The sequence below is a fragment of the Brachyistius frenatus genome, unplaced genomic scaffold (assembly GCF_029030835.1).
Source record: "Brachyistius frenatus isolate BFR_SWC_R1_liver_20210118 unplaced genomic scaffold, ASM2903083v1 Contig_132, whole genome shotgun sequence".
NCBI lineage: Eukaryota > Metazoa > Chordata > Actinopteri > Embiotocidae > Brachyistius > Brachyistius frenatus.
This window is the reverse complement of record NW_027210731.1, coordinates 502,502-521,891: the sequence shown is the minus strand read 5'-3', so window position 1 is coordinate 521,891 and position 19,390 is coordinate 502,502. Positions and strand designations below refer to the sequence as shown.

At 49.1% G+C, this 19,390-nt stretch overlaps 2 protein-coding genes across 5 annotated transcripts in view; both read right to left on the bottom strand.

Moving 5' to 3' along the window:
• Positions 1–386: 386 nt before the first annotated feature.
• slx4 (SLX4 structure-specific endonuclease subunit homolog (S. cerevisiae)) lies at positions 387–13,977 on the bottom strand. The gene is given in 16 exon segments (XM_069714600.1): positions 387–768; positions 1,549–1,854; positions 2,401–2,500; positions 3,003–3,663; positions 3,666–5,295; positions 6,119–6,288; positions 6,586–6,732; positions 7,246–7,445; positions 8,560–8,794; positions 9,851–10,146; positions 10,738–10,961; positions 11,494–11,724; positions 11,890–12,097; positions 13,117–13,153; positions 13,155–13,638; positions 13,958–13,977. Coding segments are annotated over 15 exon segments (5,211 nt in total). The 5' UTR covers positions 13,551–13,638; positions 13,958–13,977; the 3' UTR covers positions 387–398.
• Positions 13,978–15,164: 1,187 nt separating this feature from the next.
• The window catches only part of crebbpa (CREB binding protein a), a 38,089-nt gene continuing 33,863 nt past the window's right edge, over positions 15,165–19,390 (bottom strand). For all 4 annotated transcript variants that reach the window (XM_069714638.1, XM_069714641.1, XM_069714639.1 and 1 more), the window contains 2 exons: positions 19,023–19,301; positions 15,165–18,805 (listed from right to left, as the gene is read on the bottom strand). In XM_069714638.1, coding sequence (XP_069570739.1) covers positions 16,553–18,805; positions 19,023–19,301 — 2,532 coding nt within the window. In that variant the 3' untranslated portion in view covers positions 15,165–16,552. The remainder of the gene's footprint in view (positions 18,806–19,022; positions 19,302–19,390) is intronic.

The following is a 19,390-nucleotide window of genomic DNA, read 5'->3' as shown; positions in this document are numbered from 1 at the left end:
CAAAAAAAAAGTAAAAAATGTTTTTCAAAAAAACCTCGAGTGATTGATTGATTTATTTATTTTTTGCAGTTAATTACACAATATTTTGTTGTTGTTGCGTCACGCAAACCTGCGAGGTGGCTCGTGCGGTAGAACGAGCTGCAGATGACGCTTTGTTCCATCACAGACGCTGCATGAGGTGACGCATTTCATACAGCCGGTGGTTTTGGGGCAACATTTATATATATGTGTATATATATATATATATATTTTTTTATTATTATTATTTTCACAGTGGGATTTAAAAAAAAAAATAGAAAGCAACATATGTAAAACAAAACATTTAAAATCCACTCTTGTCTTTAAAGACACGTGACGTACATTCACACGTTTCAGTAAAAGCGCTGCGGTAAAAGTTCTTAAATGAGGGCCGTGACGCCTTTTTTCCCGCCCGCCGCTCTCGCCGTCCTCTTACCTCGCCGCCGGCCGGGGGCGGAGTGGCCCGGCTTGGCTGTGGTGAAGGTGATGCACTGAGAGTCCAGGTAGTCCACCAGCTTGGCGGCGCCGAGGCGGATCCCGGCCGCCCTCAGCCGCTCCTGCAGCTGCGACAGGACCAGAGGCCGGTACTCCAGGATCTGACCGTACAGCCCGGCGTCGGACAGGATGAAGGAGCGCACCGCCCGCAGGCGATCCCGGAGGCGGTGCGCTGCCTGAGAGGACGAGATGCCGGCGGCGGCGTCGTCTTCGTCGGAGGAGGAGGAGGAGGAGACGCACAACTCTGGGTTGGACCTGATGAGAAGGAGGTGGTGTTTCAGTGCTACAGCGTGGACTATATTTACGTGACCGCGTATACAAAATAAGGGGCGATAGAGGTTTTACAACTCCCCCCTCCCCCCCCCCTTCCCCACACACACACACACACACACAGTGTGTCAACAGTAAAACACTGATCTTCTCACAAGACTCAAAAACAAAACATTTACTAAATACGAATGAATGCGTCTGCTGAGTGTTTGTTTTTTTTCTCGACCCCGGATGTCGGTGGTGGTTTGTCTCCAAAATGTCTGAAAAATTCGGAGATCTGCCCATCTGACATTATGAAATGTCATTATCATGCATCTTGTTTGGCCTGAGCCACAGACCGAAACTCAAAGACGTTAGATTCAAGAGGATAGAGAACATCAAATAGATATTATATAGTCATTTAAATGTGTTTTGTATTTTTGCTTAAAGTTCGTCTCATCGATGTTGTGAGTATTTCACAGTGACCATATCCCTCAACGTCCGCGAGACAAACTCGTGCGACGGGCGTGTCGGCGAGTCTCGCGACCATCCCTTCATTATTTTATTTTTTTTTTATATTCCAGGTGTATTTCTGCCGAACCTCGTATCTTTGTCTGTATTTCGTGTCAGTTGATTTAATATGAATTAGGAGAGAGACGGTGATTCTGGCCTGAACAAAAGTGAAAAACATAAATAAATAAATAAATGCTGACATGAAAATGGTCGCCACACTCAAGTATATAGTGACGTGACACCGGAGTCGGGCCAGCTGAAGACTCGGCGTACCTCTCGGACTCCTCGCTGGCGGCGGTTGAGGAGGTGTTGGATCCCTGCGAGTTGGACAGCGGCTCCGCCTCCTCCTCTCCGGTGTGTTTCCCGGGCGCCGCCGCCGCCGCTCTCGGCTCTTTAAACTCGGCGCTCCGGGCGCCGGAGACGGGCCTGCTGGGAGGAGGCTTCGTCTGAGCCGCGCGCACCGCAGCCGGTGCCTCCTCCTCCTCCTCCTCCTCCGAGCTGACCAGCTGGTGCGTGTACTGGTGGATCTCCTTCAGTTTGAGGATCATCTGGCGCTTCGGCAAAGGCCGAACTCCAAATCTGGTCAGGGGGAGAAAGTTAAAAGCATTAGCGACGGACAAGACGGACCGACAGATGGACGGGAGGACACGAGCCAAAGGAAAAGAGCACGGAGCTGGACAGACTAAGTTGACAAGTCACATTAGGTGACTAATTTAGGTGATAGGTTAATCACCTTGATTAGAAAAAAAAAAAAAACAAGGCCTTTGTTTAACCTTTCTGCAAAAGGTTCAGTTTGGAGGATTTATTGGCAGAAATAATATATAACAAATATAAAGAAATCAATAACCGCTGCGTTGTCTTTACTTTAGAGAGAGTCCTTTACATCTACATAGAGAGCGGGTCCTCTTCCACTCAGCCAGCCATGCGCCATTATGTTTCTACAGCAGCCCAGAGGGGACAAAAAAGAAAGAAAAAAAAAACCACACCGGCTCTGAAGAGGACAGGCTGACGGGTGAAGCCATGGCTGTTCAGTTGGATGTAATCTGCAGCTTCACCACTAGATGCCACTACATCCTACACGCCGCCGCTTAGAGGTGAGGCAGGGCCGAGAGGGGACGGACTGACCTGTTGAGCCTGTTCTTGAGCTCCGGTGTGTCCATGTCGGAGTAGTGGGGGACGGGGGTGATGGGCACCAAGGTGCGTCGCCTTTTATTGGGTGACGTGGCTGAAGAGACGAAAGCAAGAAGACACGGTTTATATCTGCAGTCGGATTTCTGACCTGGAACGCACTAAATTTGCAGCGGCGACGAATGGTTTCCGAGTTCCTTTAACAGAATCCTCGTCGATCGTTCAGATTGAAAACAGAAATGAAACCCGCACATGTCATTTCCATGAAGTTTGAAGGTATGATGGAGTTCAGCAGTGAAATGTTTTAAAAATGGATTTTTGGGCTTTTTCCAAATCCAAATCGAGCGTCTAAGGACACACGACGTCGTACGCTGGACAGATTGTGAATCCCTCAACCGCGTTACGAGTTGTGATGCTGGTCGATGTAAAATTTATCGGGGATATAACTGTCCGTTAAATCAATCGTGACTTAATGCACCCTAAATTGAATCAATTATATATTAGTTTTTATATATATATATATATATATATATAATATGTAGAGTCACAAAACACTGTGCCAAATCACAAGTACTGTGGTTACAAGTGAAGATACTGACTCGGCGTTTTGAGCTGGGCAGAAGGGTTCACCCTCTGAGAGAGAGGAAGAGCCTCCTCCTCGTCCTCCCAGCTGTCCCATATTTTGGAGTCCAGGAGGTCGTTGTTGATCTCCGGCGTTGTCCGTGAGTCGAGGTCAGGCGGTGACGGGCCTGTGCGCCCTGGCCGTGTCACGTGACCTTCGGGCGGGGGCGGGGTAGTCGCACCTCTGCGGCGAGTCTGTGGTGGAGGCTGAGGGATGGAGGAGGAGGAGGAGGAGGACCTGCCTGTCTCCGGTTGTCCCGGGTTGCGCTCCGGCTGGCTGGACTGTCCGCTGTCCTCCAGCCTCAGACTGAAGCAGCCCGGACCGGCTTGTACGCAGGCGGCGTCGAGACCCCACGAATCGTTGAACGCTATGGGAGGTTCGTCCGTGAAACTCTGTCGGAAGCTGCACTCTGCGACTTCTCCCTCTCCAGTTTCTCCTTTTTCTTCCTCCTGCTCTTCATCACCCGAGTCTTTGCCGTCACAACCGGCCTCTCTTTTCCCTTCCTCCTTTCCGACTCCCCTCCTCGTCGAATCAAGCCCCGCGGTGTCACGGCCGCCGGGCTCAACGGAGCGTCGACTCTGACTGAAGGACTCGCTGCGCCTCCGTGAGCTCTGAAGATGGCGGCGGGGGGGGAGGAGGAGGAGGAGGGGGAGGAGGGCGGATCTGACGGGTCGGACAGAGGGGAGAGACGAAAGCTCCCCAACTCTGTCTTTTCGGGGCTCCCGGAGGGCGCCCTCTCTCTTCTTTGACTCTGGCGCCGGTCGCGGTCAGCGTGGAGCGGCGAGGCAGCGGGACGGTCGGGGGGCCGGTGGAGCTGAGGGTGCAGCGGGGTGCTGCTGTAAGACGGAGGCGGCGGGTGGAGATCCTCCGTGGAGGAAGCTCGGAGGGAGCGAGGACGGGCCTCCGGCTGCGACGGCGGAACGTCGACAACTTCTCTGTCGGAGTTGCTGCGTTTTTTCGGAGACAATTTGGGATCCGAGCCCCGGAGAGCCGCCGCGCTGTCCGCCTTCAACCTGGAGACGCCGTGGGCACAAACGCCGGTCGGACTTTTGGAGACGTGAGGCATGTTCTTAAACGGTAAAGCGGGAGAGGAGAAAACGGAGGACGAGGGCGGGGAGGCAGCAAACAGCTGCGTCCTGCACATGCTGCTTTTGGTCTGCGTGGAGCTGGACCTGCTGCTCCTGGACTGGACCGGTGCAGACGGGGTGAGCCAGGACACCTCGGGAGACCAGTCCGGAGGCTCAGCGGGACGGAACTCCACGCTGCTGGACACCGTGTTCTCCGAAGAGGGTTCTTTCGGTGTTCGGATCTGCCTGGTTTTGACCTCCGTGTAGCTCCGCTGAGGTGAAGGAGTGCCGGAGCTGAGGACATCCACCCGCACCTCCATCTCCGCCTCCTCGCTCGAGTCGGACAAAACGATGAGCTCGGGTTCTATTTTTGTCCGAGGTGAGTCGGGAGAAAGAGGGACACAAATACCGGCAGGTCCTTTGCTTTCTCGCGTCAGAGGCGCTTCGTCTTCAGCATCGTCTTCTCCCTCGTCTCCATCCGGGTGCCCCGCCCGCCCGGGGGACCGACCCGGGACAGGCGGGCTGGATGCGCAGGGCGGAGGGCTGAGGGAAAGGTCTTCCACTGCACTTGCTGACGACTGAAGTAGAGGTCCGCCTGACAGTTCAGATGACGGTTCGTGAGCCCGGTGCTGTTGGACCTGAGGTGGGCGTGTCTCCGGCGGAGCGGAGGCTGAGGAGGAGGGCTCACCTTCCTCGTAGACCCCCCACGGGGCTGAAAAGAGCCGGTCGTAGCTGCAATCCGGGCTGTGGTCCGGTTCAAGCTGAAAGTTGGGCTGCGGGTTTTTTTTGTTTTTGGGTTCTGTCAGTTTCGTGAACACCGTCTCTCCAACTTCCTCCTCCTCCTCCTTTTCTTCGTCCTCCTCCTCCTGCTCCTCCTCCTCCTCCTCCTCGCTGTCTTTCTCCTCCTTCTTTCTCTGTGTGGCGGCAAACTCGTAGATCTCCTCCAGCTCCTCCTCGTTCACATTTTCATCCTGAATCTCTGCCGTGACCTCATCGGCTCGAGGATCCTCCACCAATCGTGTCCCTTCATCCGTTCCTCCATCCGAATACGCCGCGTCGTCGTTTTCATCCTCTTCGTTCCACATGGACTGCAGGAGCTCCATGAAGGCCTGGTCTGTTCGGCTGCTGTTCTCCTCCTGGTTGGTGCGGTCCGCCTCCTCTCGGTGGAGCTGACAAAGCTGCTGCAGCTCCTGCAAGTCAAACCTGAACACACACACACACACACAGAGAGAGAGAGAGAGAGAAGAGAGGAGTTGTCACGACACTCACAAGAATAATTTGATTTCAAGAATGTTTGCGAGATGTTCTATTGGTCCAAAAATTCCAACAACAAAAAATGAACATCTTTCTGTGTTTTATTACTTTCAACTTGAACTGAAAGGGTCGAACAACTTGATCTAACTCAAAACAAGGTCCGACCAAACAGGGCATCCTTCACTTGATTGATTATGGGAAAATAAAAAGAGACCGCAGCAACAGAGTAGATATCATGACAGATCGTGGTTTCTTTACAATTATCATCAACACATCTGTTTAATGTCGAACTGAAAACTCGCAAACCAAACTATGAAAAAGCAGAAGACCAAACGTAACATGTTGGTAGGAAAAATGGTATATATCAGTGGTTATAAACTGGTGAGCGGATGTGATTGTGAAGAAAAAAAAAACATTTTTTTTTCGGGTCTACAGAACTTTTGCACTTTATTTTTTTTATTAAATAAATGTGATGGAGTTTGAAAATACTTTAATGATTGAAAGGAAGAACGAGTCCAGAGGCGACACAAGTTGAGAAGCACTGAACTGCACCACTAGTGCAGCAACAGAAACGTAAAACTGTAACTGTAAAAGACCTCAGGGTGACCTCAGACTGTGTTTGCTTCTAGGTTAGGTAGTTACTTTATTAATCCCCTAGGGGAACTTTTTTTCGCTACAGCAGCATACAGAAGCAACAAGATAATAATAGAACAATAGAAAAGCAATAAAATAGCAGTAAAAATTCTATTTGGAGATGCTTGTTTAAACTAACCTGGATGCCAGCTCCAGTACATGAGGCTGCAGTGATGCCGGGATGGAGCAGCTGGCAGTGTAGAGGTACTGCAGCACAGCGAGCACCGCCTGACCCGGGACGTCGCTAAGCAATACCCTCTGAGCGGCGGGGGCGCCTGCCTCCTGCACCCCGAAACCACTTTCATGCACCTGCGGGAGGAGCAGCAGATGAATGTAGGGTTCAAGTTCTGATGACACATCGGAGCAAATATTTATCTCATAAGTGACATTAAACATTCCCCACCGAAAAAAAAATATATATATTTTTTTTTAAATAAAGTTTTAAAACACCTCAGATTATAATCCCTTCAACTAACCTGAAAACCACTATAAAAACTCTGCCCATCTTAATTAATCTCATTAATGTGCAGTTCTGTCCAATGCAGTGTCCACCCGGCTGAGCAGCGTGTCCTCTGCTTATGAAACGCGCAGTAATAGTTGTTTTACCATTTCGGCCAGCAGGGGGCAGCGAGCGTACACCATGAAGGAGTGAGCAAAGAACACCTCTCCAGCGTCCACCTGGAGCTGCACGTCACTGAGCTGAGGGTTGTTCACCATGCTGCTCAGGTCCGAGGCCAGCCTGGACAGCGCCACCTACAGGGGGAACACCGGCACGACACACTGAGGTCGGGGCACAGGAGGATTATACACTGTAGTACACTGCACGTATCCTCCCAGTAGTCTTTAAGCGGCTCTGTCAGACGGCAGAAAGGTGAAGCTGAACGAAGGACACGGCAGACGAGGCATCAAACACAGCATGACAGTATTGTAGTTTAATTATCTGGGCTTATTACTTTGTCGGTAGCGTGCAGTTATGACACAACTTGTAATCTATACGATAAAAAAATAAAAAAAAATAAAAAATCAACAACTAAGTTATGGAAATTGAATGAGAACGGCGTCACTTTCATTTACATTTATAAACCAATATACAAAAACTTGTTGGGCAAAATCAATATGTTGAAAAAGAAGTGTGTCCGTTTACCTTGTAGGAGTGAAATGAAATGAAAAACCATAAATGTGGTATTTTATCTGTACATTTTCTGGTGGATAAATACTGAGAAGATCCAGATGGAAAACCTTCCATGTCATTAAGTGTCATCTTACTGATTGGTTGCTGCCTCTGCCTCTGCCTCTGCCTCTGTCTCTGTCTCCTCCGTCCGCTCCTGGCTGATCAGACGTCCTCATCGCTTGGCTGCGGGAGTGTGTGTGGGCCGTTTCTGGCAGGAAGCCGCTGACACAGAGGTTTTCCTGCTCCTCTGACTCCTCCTGCACGAAACCGCTCAGGCGAAGGTCGAACTGCTTGTCTGCGGAAACAAGAGACGATCAGGACCAACAACCCCTCCGGGAATTTACAGTTATTCATGCGATCAAAAATTGTGACGCAATTTGCAAAATATAATTGTGTTGTTTTTTTTGTGATCAAATTTGACAAAAATTGCAAGTCCAGGAAAAAAGGTGCAATTCTTGGAACGCTTTTCTAACGAACATCCCATGATAGTAAGCTTAATGCACATCACAGAGGAAGCTCTGAACAAATATAGCATTTTTTTTTTTTTTATATACACTTTATTAATCCCCGAGGGGAAATGTCTTCACTACAGCAGGGGGGCTCTCAGGGGGGAGATGCTGCAGCAGGCTGCCACTAGCGCGGCGCCAGGTAACCTGACCTGAGGTGCATGTTTTTGGATGATGGGAGGAAGCCGGAGAACCCGGAGAGAACCCACGCAAGCACAGGGAGAACATGCAAACTCCGCACAGAAAGGCCCAGGACCGGATTTGAACCCGGAACCTTTTTTGCTGTGAGGTGACAATGCTAACCACTGCACCACCGTGCCGCATATAAAGGATTTATAATATATAATTGAGGCTTGCTGTTCAGTTCGGAACATTTTTGCCCAGATACGACACCAAACCAGATCAGATGACTGCAAAATGATTTTCGCAGATTTCACAAAACACTCAATAATGTAATTTACAATAACTATAGCTCAGAAAATGCCTCTCTTAGAATTTTTTTAATTTTCAAAATAAACACTGATAACGTCATTATTTTTTGAAGGTAAAGAAATTCTAACATGAACCTTTGGTCCTCCAAATACATACGTAATTAAAAACAAAGACAAAAAAATGCTTTTCAGCACAAGACTATTTGAAACCTCAGTGACTGCTCATGTATGTATGTATGTATGTATGTGTACAAACACTTAATGCAAAGTAAACAACTTACAACCACAACAAACAAAGCAACCATTGTATAGAAAGGCAACTAAAATTCACCAAAATACTGAATAAATGTCATTTTCCCCTGCCTGTGCATGCAGCTATATATGATGCCAATAAAGTAGCAGTTTCATAATTTGTGTGTGTGTGTGTGTGTGTGTGTGTGTGTGTGTGTGTGTGTGTGTGTGTGTGTTTTACCTTTGGCAGTGTATCCCCACTGTGTGAGGGTCATGCCGTCTTCAGCCAGATCCATCAGGTCTCGGAGAGCCTGGCTGCCCACCAGGAGCTGCCCCGTACCGGGGCTGGACGGAGCTGTGGAGCAGGAGGCTGTCTTGGGGGAGGATGGCGGGATGGAGGCGCTGGTCCCGGGGACGGGAGTCCCTTCAGTCACCGGTTGGACAGACGACTCGGGCTGGAACGAGGCTGCGTCCGTCTGGAAGTGGAGGAGAACAGAACTTTTTTTTAATTTCTTTAAATCAGCTCTGATTTGATTTCAAGCCTTTGGTTAAATATTCAAAGCAGCATGTCAGCTCACATTATACCCGACATACAATTTGATCTAAACAACAAAATGGAAAACAAATCAATCGTGAAAATAGAAAGTTTTTTTTTTTTTTTTTTTTTAAACAACTGATTACTTGCATTTCTCAACACTGAATTCACTCCTGAAAAGTTAATGTCTCTCTTGTATGTGCTCAAAGGAGGTCGCCAGCCAAGATGCTCATGCAAAATTGTGGCCAAATGCAAAAGTTGTGGCTGACTGTCAAGTCTGTACATCAATATCTGCCCTGCCCAAGTATGTAAAGTTAATATACACTCTAGAGTTAGTTCAGGAGAATAAATCCCACTGAAGCACATTGCAGGGTTGGTGGTGTCGACTGATAGCCTGGATGCGAAGCGCTTGGCGTCAAACGTGGCGTCTGGCGACAATCTGCATGTGAGGCTTTCATGGGACGTCGGTAAATTGTAGCGCCTATCAAAAGCCTACATACGAGACTTGTAGTGAACATCGGTAAGTTTTAAAGTCTCCTGCATGTGAGGCGTTTAGGGGACATCTGTTAATTGTAGCTTCAGACAATAACCTTGATTACACTCTCCCCCTCTAAACTGCATGAAAACGTTGCACCATAATGTGTTAGGTCATTTTCTTTTAATTAAAAATGGATTTTATTAATTGTAATAAAAAAAAAAGTATCATTCAGAAACCAGTATCAAAGTGAAGGTGTTGGTGCCGGTATTAAACATTTTTGAACAATACTCAACCCTGGCGGTTACTGACAGATAACGAAACAAAGCATCTCCCTTTTCACAGCTTCAAACACTTTTTATGTCAACCTGCCCAATGTTCACTTCAAGGTACGGCACAATACTCCCCGTCTCGAGTGGCCTTTAATTAAAGAAATGACCTGAAGTTTAACATTCAGTCCGATTTCGAACATAACAGAGCTAATACAGTAAAGCATACAAACATGTCGTTGGTGTCTCTCACCGTCACTAATTCCACCGCCATGAAAAGCTCTCTGATCTCTGGAGCATAGAAATCAGACAGGCTGGTGGAGCCTCGGTCCTGCAGTGTGCTTTTCTGCCAGAGGGGGGCAGCACCGCTCCTGCCAGGCAGAGCGCTGGGGCTGCGGGTCGGGGTCGGGGGAGAGGGGGCCCGGCTGCGCAGGAGAAGAGCAGAAACCCGTTCCTGCAGCCTCGTCAGGGCCGACTGGGCATCCTGACAGAGGAGGAGTGGAGGAGGACGAGGGGCGGCGCCCTTCTTCCTCTTTCCACGTCCCTTACCTGAGAGGGAGAGGAGAGGAGAGGAGAGGAGAGGAGAGGAGAGGAGAGGAGAGGAGAGGAGAGGAGAGGAGAGGAGAGGAGAGGAGAGGAGAGGAGAGGAGAGGAGGAGAGGAGAGATTATAGGATATTATATATCTGAATATTTAAAGTGTGATCTCTCTTTCGTCTTCTGTAAATTTGAGTTCAACACTGAAAGTAACTGATGAGAGATGAGATGATGAGTTCTAAAACCAGTTATTTAAAGAGTTCCCGCTTTGTATTTGAGTTGTTAAATATTCCAACAAACAGTCGTGTATAAACAGCTTCAGGCCTCACCGAAGGTAACCTACATGCAGACGCACACAAACTGAATTCTAAAATGTTTAGTCCTTGATGACAAAAATCAACATGAGACCTGCCTCCGGGGATAACAAGTGTACACTTCCTTATGACAGTAACACACAACTTAAGAGTCTCAGTGTGAACAAATCTTTACAAAGTCAACTGGGGATGTGTGCTGCAGTCGTTCTGGTATCGGAGTTGCCGTGGATGATCCAAAACACCTCCAGACACCTTTTTGCCTCCACAAACAGTCGTTATCGGTGACGTTACCCGCAACTGCCCTCCGATTCAGAGTCATGGAGCTGTGGGTCTCGGTTTGTAGCCGCCTCAACGCCTCCATCTGTCTCTGCTGCTGCGTCTCCTGTTCCGGCAGGGAGGACGACAGAGCCAGAGCCACCATGGTCTCCTCGTCCACCGGCTCAGTCTTCTTCCTGGGCTTCTTGCTCGCGGGCGGGCCCGGCTTGGTCGGTCCTTTCCTTTTGGTGCCCTGTACGCTGAAGCGAGAGAACAAAATAATAAAGAGACGAGGGCTAGAGTAAGGATCGATTGAACTTAAGTACCCACATGCTGTTAGGTGATGAACATAAATGGGTAAATTCATGCAGATTATTTCTGTAAATACAGGATTGGATTGGACGGTTTGGACTCGGTTGTAATCTCAGGGGTCACAGTGTCCTTGTCTTTAGGTAGGTAGGTAGGTATATACTTTATTAATCCCCGAGGGGAAAAAATTTTCGCCACAGCAGCATACATACAGAAGCAATAATAGAAACAATAGAATAAAATAATAGAATAATATAATATAATAGAAAAGCAATAAAATTAAATAGCAGTAAAAAAATATAAATATAAAATGCACAGTATATACAGTATATATACAGTACATTATATAATCTATTATATATCTATATATATATTATATACAACAAACCATATATATATGTATATATATACATACAGTACAGTATATATCTATATATATAATATACAAGCAACCAAGAAACAAACGTTGTGAAGCTGACTCACTGCGTGTTGGCAGCGGCGGCGCTCTGGTTCTCCTCGGCCTGTCTCTGCAGAACCTGCAGCAGTACAGCCGGAGAGATGCCCATAGCAGAGGAGCAGCGCTTCAGGTGGACCGAGCGACTCTTCTGGGACTTGAACTTCTTGCCACAGATGGGACAGTCAGCGACACCGGAGGGTGCAGGAGGCGGAGGAGGAAGAGGGCCCGGGGCGCTCTCCTCACCATCATCTAGACACCTGCAGAGAGGGATTCATCGCTCATCATTCATCGCCGCAGTTCAGAGAGATTCAATGCATCTTTAGGAGGACCGCGTGTCCACCAGTGTAACGACTGTTAGTCGAGAAGTTCCATCTCCTTCTCCCGTCGAGAGTTACTGTGAGCAAAGCAGAAAACGTCCAGACCTGTTGATGTGCTGCGTGCGTCCCTCAGGCGTCATGTGCGACAAATCTCTGCTGCAGATCTGACAGAAGAAAAGGCCTCGGTCCTCCAGGTCCGCCGTCCGGACCCGCGCCGCTTCGCTGTCCAGCTCCTGCTGCAGCCGCAGGGCGAGAGCCTCGTCGCCGTCCAGCGGCTCGGCGGGGCGATCCGAGCCGAGGGAGTCCGGAGCCTCTGCACGCAGAGAGGGACGGTAACAGGTGCTGCGTTTTCACTGCTTACGCGAAACTGGGTGGAGGACAGACACACTACGGCGCGCTATTTAACGCACGCGGCATCGTTAATTCTAGTGACGGAGCAGGGAGAGAGAGAGGACAGCCTTTTCATGACTTGTCCTCGCCGGATCTAGGAGTAGTATTATTATTATTTAGGATTATTTCTACAGCTCAATCAGGGCTAAACGGAAGCCTTGGTCATTACTGACACTCGGATGAGAGAAACTGAGTTTGAAACAGAAGCACTGGCATCGAATCTTCATAAACTGGTAAAAAAAAAAAAAAATAAAAAAAAAGAAGATGGGAGTCGTCTTTGACTCTGATCTAAGAATGAATGTTTTCATTTGAAGGACATGAGATTGTTTTTCCAGTCGATACGGAGACACGACTGCAATGTCTTGCCACCTTGTCTTAATGAAGAATATATTTCGGCGACAACTGCTTCAAAACTCATCGTGTGTTGACTAAAGGCCGGAGAGAGTGCACATTACACCAAATCTAAAGGTCTATGTCGGACCTATTTGTCAGATTTGCTTCTATTGTATGAACTTTCTGGAGCCCTCAGCTCTTCCAGTAGTGACCTTTTAATTACACCCATATTTCAAGACAAAACCCCACAGCGATGTCTTTTAGTTACCGCGGTCCTCGTCTCTCTGCAACAGGCTCCCTGAGGGCTGCAGGAAGTGTTGATCATTTTTAAAGCGAAGTCAAGAGCTACGTTTTAGGTGGTTTTATGAACTTTTTTTTTTTTATCCAACCTGTGGGTTTTCCTCATCACGTATTACTGTGATTTATGGCTCCCTGAGTTCCTCTGTTTGTGTTTTTATTGAGTAAAATAGTCAATGAATGCTTTGTGCGTGGATAGGGAGGATAAAGAGAAGTGTGTGTGTTTGTGTGTAAAGCACTTTGTGTTTCAGTGAGTTTGTCTGAAAAATCTTAACCCGTGTATTGGAAAGCTTCGCCGTCACATCAGCCCACCTCGTGTTTGTTGCTGTACAAGAGGAGCGCCGTCGTCGTCCGCCGTCCTGGTTCGTGGGTTGGATCTTGTCTTCGTGCACCATCCTTCGCGGACTGGATCTCTTGAACTGTTGCATCCGGAGAAGCACTTTGTCTTTTGCATTTGGACCCCCGTCAGCTCTCGGTCCCGCCGCCGCCGCCGCTGCAACAGATGAGCCGGCGTCCCCCGACTCGTGTCCGCTCCCTGCAGCACTAACAGGCTGAGACCTGGTGACCTTCGACCCGGAGTCCCCACCTCTTTTACAGGGTTTCCTCCTCTTGTCTCCGCCCGGTTGACTGGTGGGCTGATGATGTTCTGCTTTCCTGCTCGGCTGTTTGGGCTCTTCTGGTTTCTTGCGGACTCGTTTCAGCAGCTTCGAGCAGAGATCTACAAAGTCCTGGTCCGAGTCGTCCATGGTCGTGCTCGGTTTCTTACTTTAAAAGGCCTTTGCTGCATGATGTCCCCCCCCCCCTCCCCCTGTTACAACCAGCCTGCAACCACAGCTGCTTCAGGGCACCGACACATGTCCAAAGATGACCAACAAAAAAAAAGAAAGAAAAAAGTACGCGGTTACTGCATAATTCAAGTAAAACAGCTGTTATCAATAAATATAAACTCATATCTTAAACATTGTGTTCTACCTGCAACCGTTTCTTAATCGACCACGTTTGGAAACATCTTGTTTGCGGTGGAGAAAAAAATAAATAAATATATATTTGCGAGACACGAGAGTATGTTGGCCAGCTAGCTGCTCATGCTAACACTTTCTTCTCACCCGGGTTTGAAATCAAATGTTCTTTCAGTCTTTTAAGCTTTCCAAACCTCATCGCTTCAGGGGGTCTCCGACGCGGCTCTTTATCGTGTTTTCTTCTATTGAGCTGATATAAAACAGGCAAAGGACCCGGCGGCGGGTTGTTTTTTTTGTTGTTGTTTGTTTTGTTTTCATTTCAAAAAGCAGTCCGAGACGCTTCGTTTCGAAGTTCCGGTCACGTGACTGTGTGACGCACACGAGCTCGTCGTCTTAACCCTATTTTGTCGACATGTATTTCTGTGGCTGGGATCCGGAGAGAAAGTACGACTAATTCAAAATATCTCAATAAATCAGCGCATGTATACGGAAATACGTATTTTATAGCCACTTCAAAGGCACGGAGCTCATGACTTGAATGAAGAAGAGGGAGGGACTAAATCGTGTTTAAGTGAGCTCTTTGATGCTCTTTAAACATTGTTGATTGTGATACGTGGACATTCTTGTCAATTATATAATGAAAGGTTGAATTCCAGATTCCAGCTAACTTTAGATCTGCAGTAAAAAAATTTGCGCTGGAGACTCGAGCAGAGCTCGCTTTGGGTCATTTAAAAGTTGCTTTAAGCTGGAAGTGAGCGAGTGAAAGCATCTTCTTAACTACAACTCTGATACCAAGGAAGAAAACGACCCATTTCCTGACCCGGATGTATTAATAATGTATAAAGCTCCATCCGAGACATCTGGTTTAACCCTTATAAACCCACCATAGACTCAACTTGTGCCTTTTTTTTTTTTTTTCCATTGGGGAGGGAGGGAGGGGTTAGGGTAGAGGATCTTCAGGAGATCAACAATATCCGAGATGCTGAAGTGGTTCACTTCATCTGAAAGCTGGACATTTGGTTTTTTTTTTCCTCCTTTGGGGGATCGGCGGACCGTTCTTCAGTGGTGGCACAGTGTGGTGCAGATACCGAAGGTCTGGCTACGCGAGACTGAGCTTCTTGGTTTTAAAGTACTGAAAGTCCTAAAAGTAAATATCATCATGCCTTTAAAAAAAAAAAAAAAAAAAAAAAAAAAAAAAAAAAAAGTGACAACAATCTGCTCCAAGTTGAGAATAAAGTTAAAAGACTGTTAAAGAGTCACTCTCGTTGGAAATAAATGTCCTTTTGGTCAGACGTGAAAACACGTGGCTCCCATTCACGTCAGACGAGGACATTTCCTTTCGACCCGAGATGACGACACGCCACTGAGCCGAGACGAATGAACACACACCAACAGGAGGAGTGATGCCTCATTATTGAGTCAACAGAGTACTGGAGTTCTTCTGTTGCACACAGTTTATTTAACAATATGGTATATAAGTAAGAAATGAGTCTTTTACCAGTTTATACAGTGATTTCATTCTCTCTTCCTTATATTTATAGTATTTTGCTTAATAACTTGATTTACAATAGGAGAAAAAGTAAATCCCCCTAATTCAAGTTTTTGTGAGCGGAATGAGGGTTGACGACGTTTAGTTTTCCTCGAGGTGAATCTCCAATGTGCCCTCCATCCCCAGATAGCACACGACTTAGTGTAAAATTTAGAGGACTCTGCGTCATCCGAGATGTTGCCTAACAACCAACCGGTGATCATTCCACCTCAGCTTAGGGGGCTGGTCTCTTTCTCACACTCTCTTTACACTTTACAACATTTGTATGACCCAAAAAAAAAAAATTAAAATTAAAAAAAAAAAAAAATAATGACAAATTCTCCTTAAATGTCAAAGCAAACAACTTTCTACACGCGCAAGACAGATTTTTCCTAATTCCAGACCACTCGGGTGTCGGTCGCAGTCCTTGTCGTCTCGGTTGGCGAAACCTTTCGGAGCCGTGTGTCTCTAAGTGACCGTGAGGGGTTTGTGTCAGTGTCTTCATGTGTGCCTGTATACATGCCCGTGTATACACAACCTGCTGCAGGCCATTTCCTACTTTAATACAACCGAGTGCTCTTCATACACACAAAAAGGAAAGGGATCGGTCTCTGTCCCTGAACGCATCGTCTTGCAGTAATGGTACAACACTAGATTACAATTTGCCAGGAATGACGGCTTGAGAAGAGAACGAAAACCTGGCCCGATTCCCCGACAAAATATTTTACAGTTTTCAACACAAAAATGCTTTACGGTTTTTTTTTCCAAAGGTACAAAATAAAAAGATATGAATAATATAATGCAATTGTACATTTTTCTTTAAAAAAAAAGAAATGAGAAAGGCATGAAACCATACCGAAAAACAAACCAAAAATAAACAAGAGTACTGAACACATTTGGTCTCAACCAAAAAAATATATTCTTTGTGATTTAAATTTCATTTAAGAAGCAACTTGCAAATCCCTCAACATCTTAAGGAAGAAATACCCACCATTTAGGTTTAGGAAACAATTATATTCCTAGAAGTGTTGACTTTTTTTATTTTATTTTTTTTTTTTTCCTCGACCAAATTTTCTCTTTTCTTTTCGCAACAGTTGAAACTTTTTACATATCAGTACAAAAAACCGTTGTCAACCTTAGAAAGAACAAACAAAGCCCTCTAATGGGATAAAGAGTCTGAGGGGAAACGAGGAGGAGGAGGAAGAGGAGGAGTGGGAGGAGGATGGGTCCCTGGGAGTGAGAATGCGTTCCAGCAGAAATGCTACAATCCCTCCACAAACTTCTCCAGAGTGTCTCCTGTAGCATCTCCCACCAACCCCAAGTCACTGCTCAGCCCTCCTCTGTTGGGCGTGTTAAGCTGCGGTAGCATGGCGCTCTGTTCCGGTGTCCCCAAGTGTCCCTGCTCCATGGACTGCAGCGGGCCCCCGAGTCCTGGGCGTGGGGAACCCGAGTGGGGTGGGGGCGCGTGCTGAGGCGAGGGTTGGGGCTGGTTCGGGACCTGCGGCGAGGGACTGGAATGTGGCCGCTGCTGGGGCGGCTGTTGCGAGGGCGGACAAGGGGACTGGACTGGCGCGGGGGAACGGACCTGGTTGCTGAGGGCGTTGGCTAGTGCGGGCTGGCCGGGTAGGTGGGCCCCACCCTGGGGCTGGCCGGCCAGCAGGTGGGTCTGGGGGCTCATGGGGCTCGGCTGTGCGGGGGAGCCCATCTGCTGCTTGAGGACAGCCTGCTGCTGCTGCTGCAGCAAGCGTTGTTGCAGTAATTTGTGGCTGGAGTCCATCCCCTTGCCAGGCTGGGCCATTTGAGCCATGGGGGGGAGCTGACCCATCGGGCCTCCGGCTGCTCCTGCGCCTGCCTGCATGGCTATTTGCTGCTGCTGCTGCTGCTGCATGCGGAGCTGGGAGTACGTAGTTGTACCCGGCGCCTGAGCAGGGAACTGGGCTGGATGGCCCTGAGGCATTACTCCCTGTTGTTGCTGTTGTTGTTGTTGTTGTTGTTGTTGCTGCTGCTGTCTCAATAGCTCCCGACGGTAGAGCTCCTGGATCTGGGGGTTGGTGTTGTGTGCTGCGTTCATCAGCTGCCCTTGAGCTCCTAACTGCGCCATGCCCTGCACAGGCTGCTGGGGGGGCATCCCCGGCCTCTGCACCGCCGCTCCTGGCATAGCCATGGTCTGCATTGTTGGCATACCAGGCTGCTGCTGCTGACCCGCTTGCTGCTGCGGCTGCGGCTGCGGCTGGTTGGCGTGGTACTTGGCTGTTCGCTGTTTGATGAAAGCAGCCATTAGCTGAGGGTTGGATTTGAGGATGTTGAGCACTTGCTGTTGCTGCTGGGGCGAGCTGGGAGACTTGAGGGTGCGGAGGAGGTCCTGCAGGGCGTTGGGGGGTATAGCACCAGGTCTCTGTGGTGTCTGCGGTCGGGCACCGGGCTGCTGTGGTATGAACATCCTCTGTCCCGACTGAGGTTGCATCATGCCTCGTTGCATGGTCATGGCATCCTGCGGGGTCTTGCCAGGGACAAGGCCGGGTTGTTGAGTCTGAGTTGCCTGCATGGGCCCTGCAGCTCCGGGCCATTGTCCAGGGGCCATGCCAGGTTGCATGACCTGCGGGCCCCGGGGCCCCGGCACCATCTGCATGGGTGGCTGCATTGGTCCGGTCATGAGCTGCTGTTGCTGCTGAGGGTTCATGGGCAGACCATTCATGTTGACCCGGTAGTTCTGCTGGTTCTGTTGGGCCTGTGCCATCATCTCGATGTGCCGTGCCATCTTGACTGCAGCAAGCGGAGGCTGCTGTTGTAGCTGCTGAGGTGGCTGCGGGGGCTGGGGCAGCGGGGACGGCTGCTGGTGTACAGGCGAGGCCTGGGGCCCAGGCTTGCCCTGGGACACGGGTGCTTGAGGCTGGCCAGCGCGAGTCGTGTTGGGGAAAGAGGGGGACATGACGCCTGCCGAGTTGGGGGTCTGCGGCTGGTTGGAAAGAGGCTGCTGGGGTGTCTGGGGAGTGCTGGGCTGGGCGTGGGAGGTGGGAGTGCTGGGGGCAGCGGAGGCCGGTGGGGACGGTAGCGGCATGGGTCGGCCTTGCATGCTGGCCATTCTTCTCCTCATCAGCTGGGCCTGCTGGAGCCGGTGCTGCAGCTGCTGCTGGCGAAGCTTGTGCTTGATGTTCAGGCAGAACGGGACCGGACACTTGTTCTCCTGACAGTGCTTCGCGTGGTAACAACACAGAGCGATAAGCTGCTTGCATACGGGGCAGCCACCGTTGGTTTTGCGTTTGCAGCCCTTGGTGTGCTGCACCACGCGCTTCATCTTCTGGCAGGACGGTAGAGAGCAGTTGGCATTGCGACACTGACAAGCGTGGACCAGGGACTGAATGCAGCGTTGAATACTTAAACGGCGGCTCTCCTGCGGGCTCTTGGAGGCCTCTCCACTCTGGCTGTTGTTGTCATCATCCAGGCCAAGACCCCACTTCACCATCTGGTGCTCGTGGCCCTTAATGTTGTAGCAACTAATGCAAAGATCAAAGTCCTGAGAAAACACAGAGAGGGGGACACAGTATTTAACGGGAGTCCAACCGAGGCTGACGAATGTGTTTATCAAAAGTTTCATTCCACGCACATCTTGATGTCTGTCGGAGATCACGCATCTCAAAACCGACAGGCCGCCACATGTTTATTCAGACTTTGTTTCAAACCCTGACACGCGACAAATCTGAGTGTGAACAAGCACGACAATCGCAACTCACCTCGCACACGGTGCAGTGCCAGCGAGTCTCCACGTGGTGCTTGCACTCGTTACAGGTGTAGACGAAGCCCTGTCCCTGGTTGTGCAGCTCAACCAGCATGCACATGGTGCTCCACTTGCACCTCCTCAGAGAGCTGAACTCCCAGTGTTTGTCCCTCGCCAGCGTCAGGAAGGCATCGCGGCCATCCATCAGGTCGCACGAGAGCATGGGGTCGGGGTCGGCGATGGGCGGCAGGGTGTTGGCCATGGGCCCCGAGTGAAGGTGGATCACAAAGAACACCTTCCGCAGAGAAACACGCAGGAGAGAATTAGTTTGAGAAGCGAAAGCAGAGAACGCAACATCTGGTGTGAAACTATCATCATGTCAGC